The sequence below is a fragment of the Alligator sinensis genome, unplaced genomic scaffold, assembly GCF_000455745.1.
Source record: "Alligator sinensis unplaced genomic scaffold, ASM45574v1 scaffold1097_1, whole genome shotgun sequence".
Classification (NCBI taxonomy): domain Eukaryota; kingdom Metazoa; phylum Chordata; order Crocodylia; family Alligatoridae; genus Alligator; species Alligator sinensis.
The window spans coordinates 1,017,816-1,030,475 of NW_005841950.1; the positions used below are offsets into that span (position 1 = coordinate 1,017,816).

Here is a 12,660-nt window from a genome sequence, read left to right on the forward strand (position 1 = left end):
CCAGCACTTGGATTTCACTCTTTGTTTGACTACAAAAAAATAACAGCATATTATTCTGTTGTAAAGGACCCAGAAAGGCCACAGCAGGGCAGAATGATTTTAACTGTTAACACCATTACTTTCTGTTTGAAAGCTCAGGGTTTATCTTGTAAACCATATGCAGATGCTTGCACAACTCACAGTGCTAAGACTGCATGGCACCCTTAAAAGGATCTCACAACACTCCAAGCACTGCCACAACCTAGCTGAGAATCACTGGTCCAGCTCATTACTCCTCTGTCCCCCAGCCCCACTTCTGCCCATGCCCTGCAACCCCTGCCCTGCCCCCAGTTCCCTCTCCTCTGTGCCCCTTCTGCAGCTCCCAGAGCTCTTTCCCCTCTCCTGTGCTCAGGGAGGGGGCAGCTGCAGCAGGGTCCTTTTTCTCTCCCATCCTGGGCTCAGGTTCAGTTCCAGCCCCAGCCCCAAGGATGCTGGCGGACTCCCTTTTCCCCTGGGCTGGTGTTGCAAGGAGGGAGGGGGCCAGAGGCTGGGCAGGCCGGCTGTTCACAACACAGGTGAAGGCAGAGGAACACCCAGGGCATTCCCATCTATAGTCAGCTGCTTCTTCTCCTTCCTTGACCCCCCAAAACTCCTTTTGTAAGGGTAGGGAGGAGGCCCTGCCTCCATCCTTCCACAGCCCTGATTGGCTTCTCTTCCCTGATAGGAGCCAGGCAGTGAGGCAGGCAGCCAAGGTGCCGGCTCCTTTAACCCAGGGCAGAAACTGTCTCTTTTTGTGGGGATCCAGCTGGCGTGACTGACAGGTGGGCAGGGCAGGGGGCAGCCCCATGCACTGATGCTCAGGTCTCAGCCCTTTGCAGTGCTCCCCTACCACCCCATTAGAGCTGAACCATTCACCCTACTGAACTTGGCCAGGGCATGCAGCTGGTCAGGAGCAGAGCCAGGGATGGCGCCCACACTCCTGAGTGCAGCCTGTCACGTTCACCCCCAGACCACCCCAGTGATACCCAGGCAATCCCCGCCACTGACCATGCTGTGGAAGAACTCCAGCTAAATCTGAGTAAACGGCCTCCCAAGCAGAATAATTCATGCAGAGGGAGACCGCAAAACTAATTCTGCATGTGTGGCTTGCAAGGCCACTTATCCCCCCTCAAATCCCAAATGAATCTACAATGACGTCCAAGTTCAAAAGATGGTGCCAGCCAAACCAACAAGAGTCCCTCAACATTTGAACACAATGCAATGCAGTCTACACATGCTCTTCCACATATTCCCTGGCGCTGATCTTCCCTACTGACACTCCAGCAAGGCCTCAGTATCCCCCACTGCCTTCCCTGCCTATCTCTTCCCCTTTGTCTCTCATTTCCCTCCCCTCCCCTCCCCTCCAATGAGCAGATCTTGAGCTCATTACAAACCCTGCCCTGAGCAATCACACCGGTAGGCCTGCTCCCACATTGGCAGTCACTGCTTCAGCTCCCATCCAAACCCTTTGGTGCTTTACTCACCGCAGGCTTCTGCTCCAGGGCTGAAGACCAGACCCCCAGCTCCCTTGTGCTCACAGAGGGTCAGAGTCACAGCTGTTGCCTTCCCATTTCCTTCTGCCAGAGGCTGGGAAAGGAACAGGTTATCAATTAACAGCACAGTCCAAAGAACTGAACTAGGCACTTTGTAGCCTACCCAGACACCCATGTGCCCCTGTTCCTAACAATCAGGATCATGTCCTAATTGCTCCACTTAACAGTAATCACAGAGGTAAAGCTCATAGCCCTGCCCCTGTGACCAAGGCCATCTCAGCCCAGGCCAGGCAGTCCTGCCACACTGTGTAAAGTTGCCCTGACTCATGGATTCCCCAGTGTAGTGTGCCAGTGCTTGGGTGGAGCAGTCATAGGGTGTTTATAAGTTAAAGGAATCTGGGAGGCATCTTGGGTATGTTGGATAGAGGGGGAAAGGAAAAAAAGCTGGCACAGAAGGGCAACAGGACAGCACAGATGAGATGCAGGCTCAGGCAAAGCTGTGCAGTCTGGGAATTGAGATTAGGAAGCCTGATACTAACAGGGTGCCAGGGGGGAATCGCTAAAGGAGAGGGAAGAGTATGGGAAGGAGAATGAGTTTAGCAGTGACATTTCAAAGAGACTGGAGGGACCAAAGGGGTTGCTGAGGAAACCAGAGAGTAGGAATTTATAGCAGTCCAAATGCAAGAGGTTCCAGACCGGGATAAGGGTCTGAGTGAGAGGTATGGGATCAGAAGGATGTCTAACATCTCTCAAAGGTGTTTGTGAAAGAAGACACAGATGGATTTAGCACCTTACTGAAAGTCAAGGGTCCAGGAGCCAGGCATGTCACTAGGGCCAGCAGCTTGGAGAATGGGAAGGTACCTGTCATGATGGAAAGGAGAGAAGGGTGGGCAGTGGAAGAGGAGTCTCCTGAGATTTTATTTTAGGGTGGTGGCAGGGCTCCCAGGGAGAGCTGAGAGGCACAGGAGCAGGTACAAGACTGAACAGAGAGCAGAAGTCAGGGTGGAGCCATACCCACCAGGATGATCAGCACAGAGTGGGGTCACCAAAGCTACTAGGGTGGATAGGCCATAAGCAGGGAGTTGGGTGTTGGAATTACTGTCCTGGTCTGGGGCACTCTGGTGCCAAGGTGATGAATAGTACAAGAGCATGGATATGACAGAACTGGGGAAATGCACACAAAGAAGTGAAGCCAGGCATATGGAGGGACATGAGAGCTAACAGCCACAGGCAGGCCCATTGATCAAAGTTTGCCTTCAGCGTTAATAAGAATCACAGAGATAAGCATATCAGGAGAGTCTGCACTGATGTACATGCCCTGATTTAAGGTACTTCACTGATAAAGCATCATCTCCATGCTGGACAGCACTGCTGTCATAAAAGCCTGTTGTGCTTTGGGTGAGTCCAGCCATCACTGTAATGAAGCCTCTGTAATGGCAGATGAAGGGATATTCTAGCCAGTTCCTAGTGTGCATTAAACTAAATCAAAGATTCACAGCATTGATTTTGAACATAGGCCCAACCAGGATATATGTGTGTGCAGCCACTTCAGCATTACCCAGCTATCAGAAGCAATAAATCTAACCTTTAATCCTGGAGACTTTTGTCAGGGGAACATCAGCCTCCGAGTGCTGCTCCAACAAGTGTTCCACCCTGCAGCTCCAGGGTGCCCATAAAGAGATTCAGGAGACATGAGACCTTGGAGTGCAGAGATATGGTATTGATTAGGCTGGTATTTATTTCCTTGGCAGTTCGTAACCCGGGCATCAAATGTCCGTACTGCAGAACTATTTTTTTATAACTGTTATTTGAAATGATTGCATGTTTTTTTAGAAAACAGAGTAGATGAAGGAAACCTGCGATCCCCTGGAGAAATGACTTCATCACATTAACTACAGAAGGACTTGTGTAAAATAATCCATGCTATTGACTCATCACTACCCCCATTTCCTGAGAATCAGTTCAGTATTTATTAGAGATTGTTCAGGCCTCCGAGGTTACTTCTGACAGGAGCTTATTCCAGGGTAGAGTGCTTATGAGGCCAGAAGAGACCCTTAGATCATCTAGTCACATCTCCTGTAAGACTCAGACCACTAAATAATTCCCAGATTGAGCCCAAATAACTGGTGCTTAGCCAGAAAGACCTTGAAATAAGACATTAATCTGAATGTGAAGACCTCATAAAATGGAGACCCTATCACTTCCCCTGGGAGTTGGTTCTAGTGGTTAATCATCCCTGCCATTAATAACTCATTACCAATTCATGCTTCTGCAGTTGCAGCGATTTATACTAGCTAAGAACTGAACCAGGGGGTTATTGTTGGGGAGGGAATAATCAAACACACCACACATGTGAATCCACCAGAAAAAAAATTGTGGACTAGCACAGACCAAGGGGGTGCTAGTCCACAATTGTTGGCTCTGCTGAGAGTGGTAAGCAGATGCTGAGGAGACCTCACACTCAGAGGTTCTTTTGGACCCTCTGAGCTTTGTCTAACAGGCTGCTTGAAGCAGGCCCAAGCTTTAGAGGAGGGATCTGGAGAGCCTGGGGAACAAAAACCACCTTCCCTGCCAGATCCACAGAGGCATTTTGTCCTGCTGGCAGTTCTACAGCCTTCAGGGGCAGGGAAATCCCTCCTTATGTGGAGTCAGAGCCACTGCTTAGAAATTCAGCTCCTGGGATTAACCTCAGTCCGCAGCTGTCTATGCAGTGTGAGGTGTTCTACTTTATGGAGACTTTCCCATGTTTCTTCAGGACTGGGAAGGGGGAAGGAGGAGAGTCACACTGAGGTGCTCTGGGAAGGGAAGGGAACCCCTGCTTTGCATGTTGGTGAGATGAGAGAGAAGTCCTGGCCAGGGTGACAGGGAGTGGGGCCAGCTTTGCCATGAGGGTCACACTGGGAGGTACTGTGGGGAGGAAGGGAAGGCAGTAGGCAGCAGTGCTCAGAACTGGAAGTAGCTGCACCCAAAGTGCAACGGTGCAACTCAGCCTAGTGATAAGATGCATATTTCATGGAGAGAGAATTAATCTGTGGAATGGCTCACATGGAGATGGGGTGGAGGGGCTCACCATCACATGCAGCCCTGGCATGATGTCAGCGCATAGCTGTCCAGGAGCTCTGTGCTACTTCAGCCAGAGGCTGCTGGGGAGGCAGGCAGCTGTCCTACCAGTGCTCTGCAGGGGTCAGACTGGAGGGTCACACAGGTCCCTTCTGGTCCTGACATCACTATGAAGAAACCACCATGAGATTATAAAAACACTGATGTTTCTATGTCATCCAGAACCCCTCTGGTCTCTGTGCCATGCATTCTCACTAGTGGTGTGCGGGGGACAACAGCCTACAACTGCTACTGGTTCCTGGAATTACTGCTGTACCTTGTCGCTGCACTTTTGGAGTTAACAATGCAGGCTTGAGGCAGTCACTGAGTCGTCACACCTTGGATGTGGTGCAGTTCACCAGCCTCTGAAGGGAAGCTGTGAGTATGAGAACCTAAGTAGTTATGTGCATCTCTTGCTCATGGAGTGGATGCTGGAGATCAACATGATGCTCCACAGCTTCCAGAACAGTAAGACTCCTGGGGCGGATGCCTTGCCCAGAGTTCATGTTGCTTTCTGGGACCAGGTGGGCCTGGACCTGCCGGAGGTCTATAGGGAGCACTGGCAGGAGGGCCACCTCGGAGCAGGGATGGAGGAAGGCCTCATAACCCTTCTGTACAAGAAGGGGGAGAGGCGGGACTTGAGCAACTGGTTCCCGATTACACTCCTGAACTTTGATTACAAACTAATAGCCAAAGTCTTGGGTGAGTGTTTTAAGTCTGTTATAGGTGCAGCGATCCACGAAGACCAGGCATATGACTGATCCACAATGCCCTGATGCAGCTGCGTGATGCCCTACAGTACCAGCAGGAGAGGGGACAGAACGTCGCCATGCTGAACTTGGACTTGGAGAAGGCCTATGACCAGGTATCCCATCACTTCCTACTGGAGACACTGAAAAACAAGGGAGTCTCCGCAGCCTTTGTCACCTGACTAAAGGCAGCACTGTGCACCAACATGAGCAGCAGGGTTTTGGGAACAGGTCCCTGACAGTCCCGACTGCAGTAGAAGCGGGTGTCAGGCAGAGCTGCCTGTTCTCCCCAGTTCTGTTTATTTGTGTAGTGTAACCGCTAGCACAATGACTCAGACAGGACCCCCAGATCAGTGGAGTAAAAATCCCCATGAGGAATAGAGAAGAGACAAAAGTCCTTGCATACATGGAAGACCTGAACATCATATGCAGGGCCAAAGGGTCAATGGAAAGAGCACAACACACCCAGGTATACGAAGCAGCAGCAGGGGCCAAGCTCAACATGAGCAAAAGCACCTGCCTAGTCCTGGGTAAGCTCAGGGACCTGTTGCCCATGGGGGTCTCTGTCTCCCATGAGGGAGTAAAGATCCTTGGGGTGGAGTTTGACCCAGAGCTGATGGGGCAGAGGACACGGGAAAAGATGGAGACCAAGACCAGTCAGCAATGGAGAGGGAGGGGGAATGGGATATAGAGGGATGGGCTTTGCTTTTCCTTCTCTGTGATGAAAAAATGAAGCCTGAAAGCTGTTTTCTCAGTGCGCTTTGTTTTCCCAGCTTGGCTATTAACCTTGCAGTCACCAAGAGCAATAAACTAACATTTCTAATGCAATAAATTTAACATTTCTAATGCAGGGAAAGAACAGGCCAGAGAGATGCTTGGATCCAGTTCCAAATGGAAACTAGCAGCTGTGGCTAATTAGAATGACCAAATTACCCATCAAGTCCAGTGGGTGTCAGTGTCAATGACAGTTTTCAAAACGGGCAGAAGTGCTTTCCGCATGCCCTCATCCATGTGTGTATGGCTGTGTTCTGGCTCTCTTGGTGCCTTTGTGTATGTATGCGTGTTCTTTTTGTGCATTTATAAATTCATGCGTGCTCACATCAATAAACTGTGCCTACCACATTATGGGTTTTACTGAAACAAATGTATACTTCAGTTAACTTACATTATCTTTGCATTTGCTGTTTTTCCAAGCATTAAATTAGTTTATCTTTAATTCAGTATATCCCAGTTTGGAGAGGTTTAATTCTAGGAGTATTTTGTGTCCAAAGCACAAGTCGCAGCCGGTCAATGTTAACTGTGCATTAGCAAAGTTTTAAGGCTGTGATGTATGGAGAGAAGGATTCTCTGGATTGTTTGGGGAAGTATCAGGATCATGGCACCAAAAGCTCAGTGCAAATAACATTGGATTGATGGAGGAAGTTATCTTTATTCAAAATGCTTAATATGAATGTCTGGATGCTTTAGCTTGCTCCATCATATTGTGCACAGGTGTTTAACTAAAATATCTGCTCAACAACGTGAAGAAAAGTGCTCACTGTTAGAGTGTCATACCTCTGTCACTTTTACTTAAGTGCTATGAAAGCTTCCCACTCACATCTCTGACTCATAAAGATATCACTCCCCAGCATGATATTTTTAAATTAAAGGGGAAACATTTCCAGTCCCAAGGATGGAAAAAGGATAAAATAAAAAGGATAAAAAAATATGCACAAGCCTTCTCTCCTTCCTTTCAAAGGTTATTTTTGGAATCAAAGAGCCTAACGCTAAATTTGGACAGAATATAGGTCCCTCAGTCCAAAAGTGCATTCCTCCAGACCTTCAACTACAGTCCACACGTGCCTCAGTTTTGCTTGTAAAGATCCTCAGGAACCTAGAGGTCTGCTTATGGACACGTCCAGATCTGCCTGTTTTCACCAGGTTGAAAAACTTGGCCTAAGGTCAATTGGGAACGTGTCCTCCAGCTATGTCTCTTCTGCAGCTTGATCCTCTGGGGTGTTTTATGAGCAGTCCTAACACCTGTCCAGAGAACTGGGTTCACAAATCCCAGTGGCCATGGCCACTTCATCCCAAATGTGGCCAGGGGAGGAGGCAGTGCCCTATTTTTAATTTGGTGGTTAGAACACTCTCAGGGAATGAGAAACCAAGGTTCAATTTCCTCCTTAGCCTGGTGGGTTTCAACCCTGCCTCCACTGCCCAGGAGAGGCCCCAAACCTCCACGTGCAGGCTATTCTGGCTTGTATGCATGTAGAGAGTGGAGGTGGCATAATCTCTCTGGAAGAAGATATTCCAGTCTGGAAGAAACAAAAAAGATGTGGGGTGGGAAGAGAGAGAGAGAGATGTAGCTCAGCAAGAAGGGAGAGGTGGGTTTTGCTCTCTATGCCAATGGTTGCTTAATGTAAACTGAAGGATTGAGGCCTGCTCTCCTTTTCAAAGGGACAATGTCCCTAAGGCTCTGGGCTGTGAATCCTGTTCTCTGCAGCCCTGACACTGCTATCTAAGCCCACGAGAGGAGTGGGATTGTCACCTTGCCCCGTCCTCAGCATTCTCTCAGGACTAATTCTGCACAGCTGCATGCTGAACATGGTTACCAACATGCTTAGGCACTTAGATGTCCTCGTGCACAGAAGAGGAAGCCCAGGTGACTCAGGGGCTCTGAATTCCACTGCTGGGCCCTAAAAGTCAGGTGTTGTGATGCCGAGTGCGTTACCCAGCCGAGCCCCAAGCTCCTGCACAGTGCTTTCATTCTTACTATCAGAGCACTTGATCAAAGAGGGCAGCATGGATGACTGGTGCCGCCTTTGTCAGGGAGGGCATGTGCCCCCCCTGCGACCAGTCCCACCCACTGGAGGTACACAGCCATCAAGGGGTGCACTTCCTACATGTTGCTACTGGAGGGCAGTATTGTTTCCCCCCATTTTTCAGCCTGGGAAACTGAGGCACAGACTGGGATGGTATCACCCCACAGGTCAATAACAGGCTGGGGCCTGATCCCAATTCCACCGAATGCTAGGCCCAGGTATTATCTACCGAGTCCTCTGCCAGATCCCATCTTATCCTGACACCCTGCACAGCCCCTCAGCAGCTTCCCCTCAGGGCTCTACAGCACATCTCCTTCCTAGCCTCCTGTACAGCCCCCAACCCACACCCCCCACCTCCTTCAACCCTCCCAGCCCCTGCCAAGCCCCCTGGCCTACCTTCCTGTTCCCCCTGTAGAGCCCCACCCCACCCCCACCCCTCTCCATTAGTATCAAACTCATCTGGTTCTAGTCTCTCACACTACCCCACAGCTGGTCTCCTTTATGGTTCTCTCACCAGGCACGCTGCAGAAATCCCTGAGCAACTGCTGCCTACATCAGCTCAGGATGGAAGCAAGCATGGCCACCTTCATGCAGTAATGCCAACTCTCATGAAAAATTCAGGATACCCCTGATTTCCAAGTCAGATTAACTCTGATTTACAATCTCCTGATAGAGAGATAAAATCTTGGGATTTTTTTCTTCTGGTGTGTGTAGAGAGCACCAAGCTGATAAGTCTGTGGAGGGGAAGGGGCAGGGGGAGAGGGAAGGGGTGGGGGAGCCAGATCAAGGCCCCCATAACAAGGGAGGGAGTGGGGCCGTGGCTGGGGTGAATGGGTTCCCAGGGCTGGGGCAAGTCATGCACCCTGGGTTGGGGGGGGGTGTGTGTATGTGTGTGTCTACTCCTCTCTCCCAAATCACAGCCCCCCCAGCCCTGCTGCTGCCCCTCACTCCTGACCCACAACCCTCACACCTTCACAAATAATACCCCCCTGCCTCCCTCCCACACACTTCAAAAATAGCATCTCATTTACATTTCATATCTCTTGATTTTTAAGTTTGTCTCATGATTTTTGACATGGTGGGGTTGGCAATACTGTCCATCTGATGCTGGGACTAGGCTCACAAGCTCTGCTTCTCATTGCAGCTAAATGGCCTACTTGAAATGGGGCAGGAAAGCGGCCTTGCTCTTTCCCATTCAGAAAGTAATCTCGCAGCATGGCGCTGCCTGGTGAAGCCACCAATGGCTGTGACACCTCTCACCCCCACTGGTGGCACACAGCTTAACAGTCAAGATCCACTGTGTCAGGCCACACTAAGATGCGATTCCCCTTCCCTTTTGGGAACAGCTTCACTAGTTTAGACAACTGCAGCCAGGGTATATGATGCTGATTTTCGGGCAGTGGAACAGCCTGAGGCCAGTGACCCCATAAGTCCCCCTCAAGCCCGAGTCTGAGATCTTTGGTGGTAGCACATAAGCAGTGCTGTCCCGGGGCTGCCCCTCTGACCTGCGGTGAAATCCATCCTCAGTAGCATAACTGAGAGGGGGAGACCAGGGCAGCAGCCCCAGGCACTGCCTTTATGCGGGGCAGAGAAACAGCTGCCACCACAAGTCACTGGCCACACCACTGCAATCAGTGTGGCAGGTCCTGGTGCTGCCCTGGACCTGCCCTGCTACACTTCTGCTGGCAGGATTGAAGATTCATTCCACTCAGGGTTGCCAAATCTTTCATTTTTAAGGCAAGTCTCAATATATTTATTGTCTTAAGCTCTCAGGGCCCAGAGTAACATGATTAAGTGAGAATCTCAGCTTGCACTAAAAAAACCTAACACCCCCCTGAGGTTCTCAACCTTGTGGGTGCAGAGGAAAGTGCAGAAAGATGCCTGAGCATGATAAATGCAAAAAGCAGGCAGGCGGGGTGTGCCAGGGAGCAGCTATGCCAGGGACAGCCAGGGTCACAGTGTAGATAGACCTGCTGGCTCTCACGCCCATATACTTCTGAAGCCAAGTTGGCAGCATAAGGTTGTAAGGCCCTTACTTTTCAGCCTGCCTCCAGCCAGGGAGCAGAAGGAGGCCTACTCACTTATTTTCTACCCTGGGCCAGGAAGCTGGGGTTGGGGGGGTACAGGCAGGCCAAGTACACAGGGGAGTGGTGAACTAGTCCAATAGCCCTATCCCCACACAGAGAAGCGGAGGGTGAGAGGATGAGAGTGGGTTGGGAACATGCATTCCTTCCCCATGAAAGATGTTGATGAAACTATATTTATTTTTTCATTGGCCTCAATACTTTTCTTTGAGATATTTTTGTGTTTCTCTTGAAAACAAAATCAAACCCCAAACCCACAAATGTAGACAATTGGAGGCTTTAAGGTTTTTTTCTTCAAACACTCCCCTCAACATTCCCAGCAAAACCAGACATCTCTCATGAAAAGTTCCATTGGGCTGAAAAAGCAGTCTGCAGTTGCGGGAGCCCCATCTCCAGCTGTCGGGAACATTCCCTCCAGAAAACACTGCGGCAACAAACTACCCACCAGCCCCCACACACTTCCCTGAAGACCTCTGTGCTCCTGGCTCTTCCTTGGGGTGGGGTGTAATACTACAAACCTGTCCTTCCCATGGGGCCGACAGCACTTGGGTGCTAGGTCTGCTTCACAACAGCAGTTCTGATTCCTTCAGCGGGTGTCTCTGGTGCTGGCGGCTAAACTGATTTTGGGCATTTGGCTCAATTGCTGCAGGGCCTTACGACAGTAAGCCATGTAGAGACAGACACATGCACATGGGAACACAGACAGGTTTAACCAGCAACATGTGCCCTGGATGGCAGCCCCAGACTCTAGCCAAAGGAAGGAGGGAGGCAGTGCAGTTCACAGTCTGTCCGGGAGCGTGGCCAGGGAACTCAACATGGGCTGATCACGGAGCCCTGCGTGTTTCCATGCTGGGCTCTCTCATATACTGAAGCCTGCTTGTCTCTCGACCAGCAGCCCAACAAACTTTGCTTCATCTGACCTTGGGGGAGAGGGGTTCCTGTCCAGTTAACCCAGCACGGCGGCCAAGGCCATGGTACAATGATCGGCAAAGATGCTGGAGAGGCTTGACAAGCAGCTGTCAGACCAGGTGGACCTTAAAAACAGTAACCCTTCTGCCAGACACTGGACAGCAATAACAAGGGCTGAGTTTACTTTAGGGGTTTTACACAAATGGATTAATGTTGGCTCGAGCCCAGACCCAGAAGTCTGGGGAAATAATTTCTGCGCAGGTGTTCCAATGGGAATAAACTTCCCTACTTGAAACCAGTACTCATCCACTCCTCCAGTCAGCCTGCGGAGGGGAAATGCACCAAATTACCAATTTGGTGTAGGCCACAATACGTTTGGTACATTGTCCTGATTTAGTGCCTAAACGTTTCTCAAGAGAGGGGAGGTTTATAGTTTACTCTCACAAGTCTGTGACTGTCCTCAAATTCAGGTGAAGCCTACATTCCTTTTTTGGGTACAATTTCAACTGAATATCACTTGAAGGCAGATGGCCTGCCTCCTGCCTTTGGAAGCATACAGCTTGTTTAATGATCCTTTTTTGTTTCAATTGTTTGAAAATGTTAACAGGGTATTGACAGGCAAGGTTCTTCAGGTAGATGTGATATCTTTTACTAGACCAACTGAGCAGATGGAAAAAAGTTCTTAGCAAGCTTTCAGGTGCAGTCACCCTTTGTCTGGCATAGGGAGCCTGCTGGTCCAAGACTTCCTGTGCCTGACGAAGGGTGACTGCACCCAAAAGCTTGCTAAGAAGTTTTTTCAACTGTTCAGTTGGTCTAATAAAAGATATTACATCTATCCAAAGAACTTTGCCTGCCTATGTCCTTGGACCAACACAGCTACAACCAAAAGCCCAACAGGATATTGATTAACTCAAAGCACTTGGGGGCAGTGGATCAGATTTTGAGAGATTATCTCTTCCTAGTGGTGATTTTAAAGGAAGGTTGGGCACAATGGCAAAGCAGTCAAGGTGTTTTGCTATAGCAGCATAGGCAAAAGCCCAGTATTGGCGGTGGGGGCCATTCCCAGTCAATCCAACTGGACTAGTCATTCAGGCTGAGAATTCTAGAGCGAAAGAAAGGAGCAGGGGATGAATTTTTGCCTTCTTTAAACAGACTATGGAGGAAGTGCAATTACGGAAAGTTTTTCAAACAAGGAAATTAAATTTGCTGGTTTGATCATTAACTGCTACCTCTGAAGAAAACAGTCTGAACTCTGCAAGAGCCTGGTAAGGAGAACACTCTGGGGAAAGGAGCTATTTTGGAGATTTTGAGTTTGGTAGAAAGTCTTTTTTACTGACAATGAAGTATGTTAACTACAGTTGCCCAATGGCCCACTAGGCTGAGGAAAAACCTGGAACTTCACCTGAAAGGAACATAAATGACCAAACTTTCTCTAGTTGCTCACCAGCCATTCATGCTGCACCAAAATGAAAGCCCTGGCGCCAAAATGCAGTAGGTGACTCCTGTG

The 12,660-nt window shown here is 49.6% G+C and overlaps 1 protein-coding gene and 1 long non-coding RNA gene across 5 annotated transcripts in view; one reads left to right on the forward strand and one right to left on the reverse strand.

Moving 5' to 3' along the window:
• Window positions 1-4,798, reverse strand: part of SLC28A2 (solute carrier family 28 member 2) — a 25,853-nt gene extending 21,055 nt beyond the window's left edge. For 2 of the 3 annotated variants that reach the window (XM_025199867.1, XM_025199866.1), the window contains exon 1: window positions 1,503-4,798. In XM_025199867.1, the coding sequence (XP_025055652.1) occupies window positions 1,503-1,686 (184 nt within the window). In that variant the 5' untranslated portion in view covers window positions 1,687-4,798. The remainder of the gene's footprint in view (window positions 1-1,502) is intronic. The other variant, XM_025199868.1, reaches the window with a different exon arrangement.
• Window positions 1-7,015, forward strand: part of LOC112549712 — a 12,986-nt gene extending 5,971 nt beyond the window's left edge. For both annotated transcript variants that reach the window (XR_003093221.1, XR_003093220.1), the window contains 2 exons: window positions 4,794-5,475; window positions 6,211-7,015. This is a non-coding gene — a long non-coding RNA (uncharacterized LOC112549712). The remainder of the gene's footprint in view (window positions 1-4,793; window positions 5,476-6,210) is intronic.
• Window positions 7,016-12,660: the final 5,645 nt, after the last annotated feature.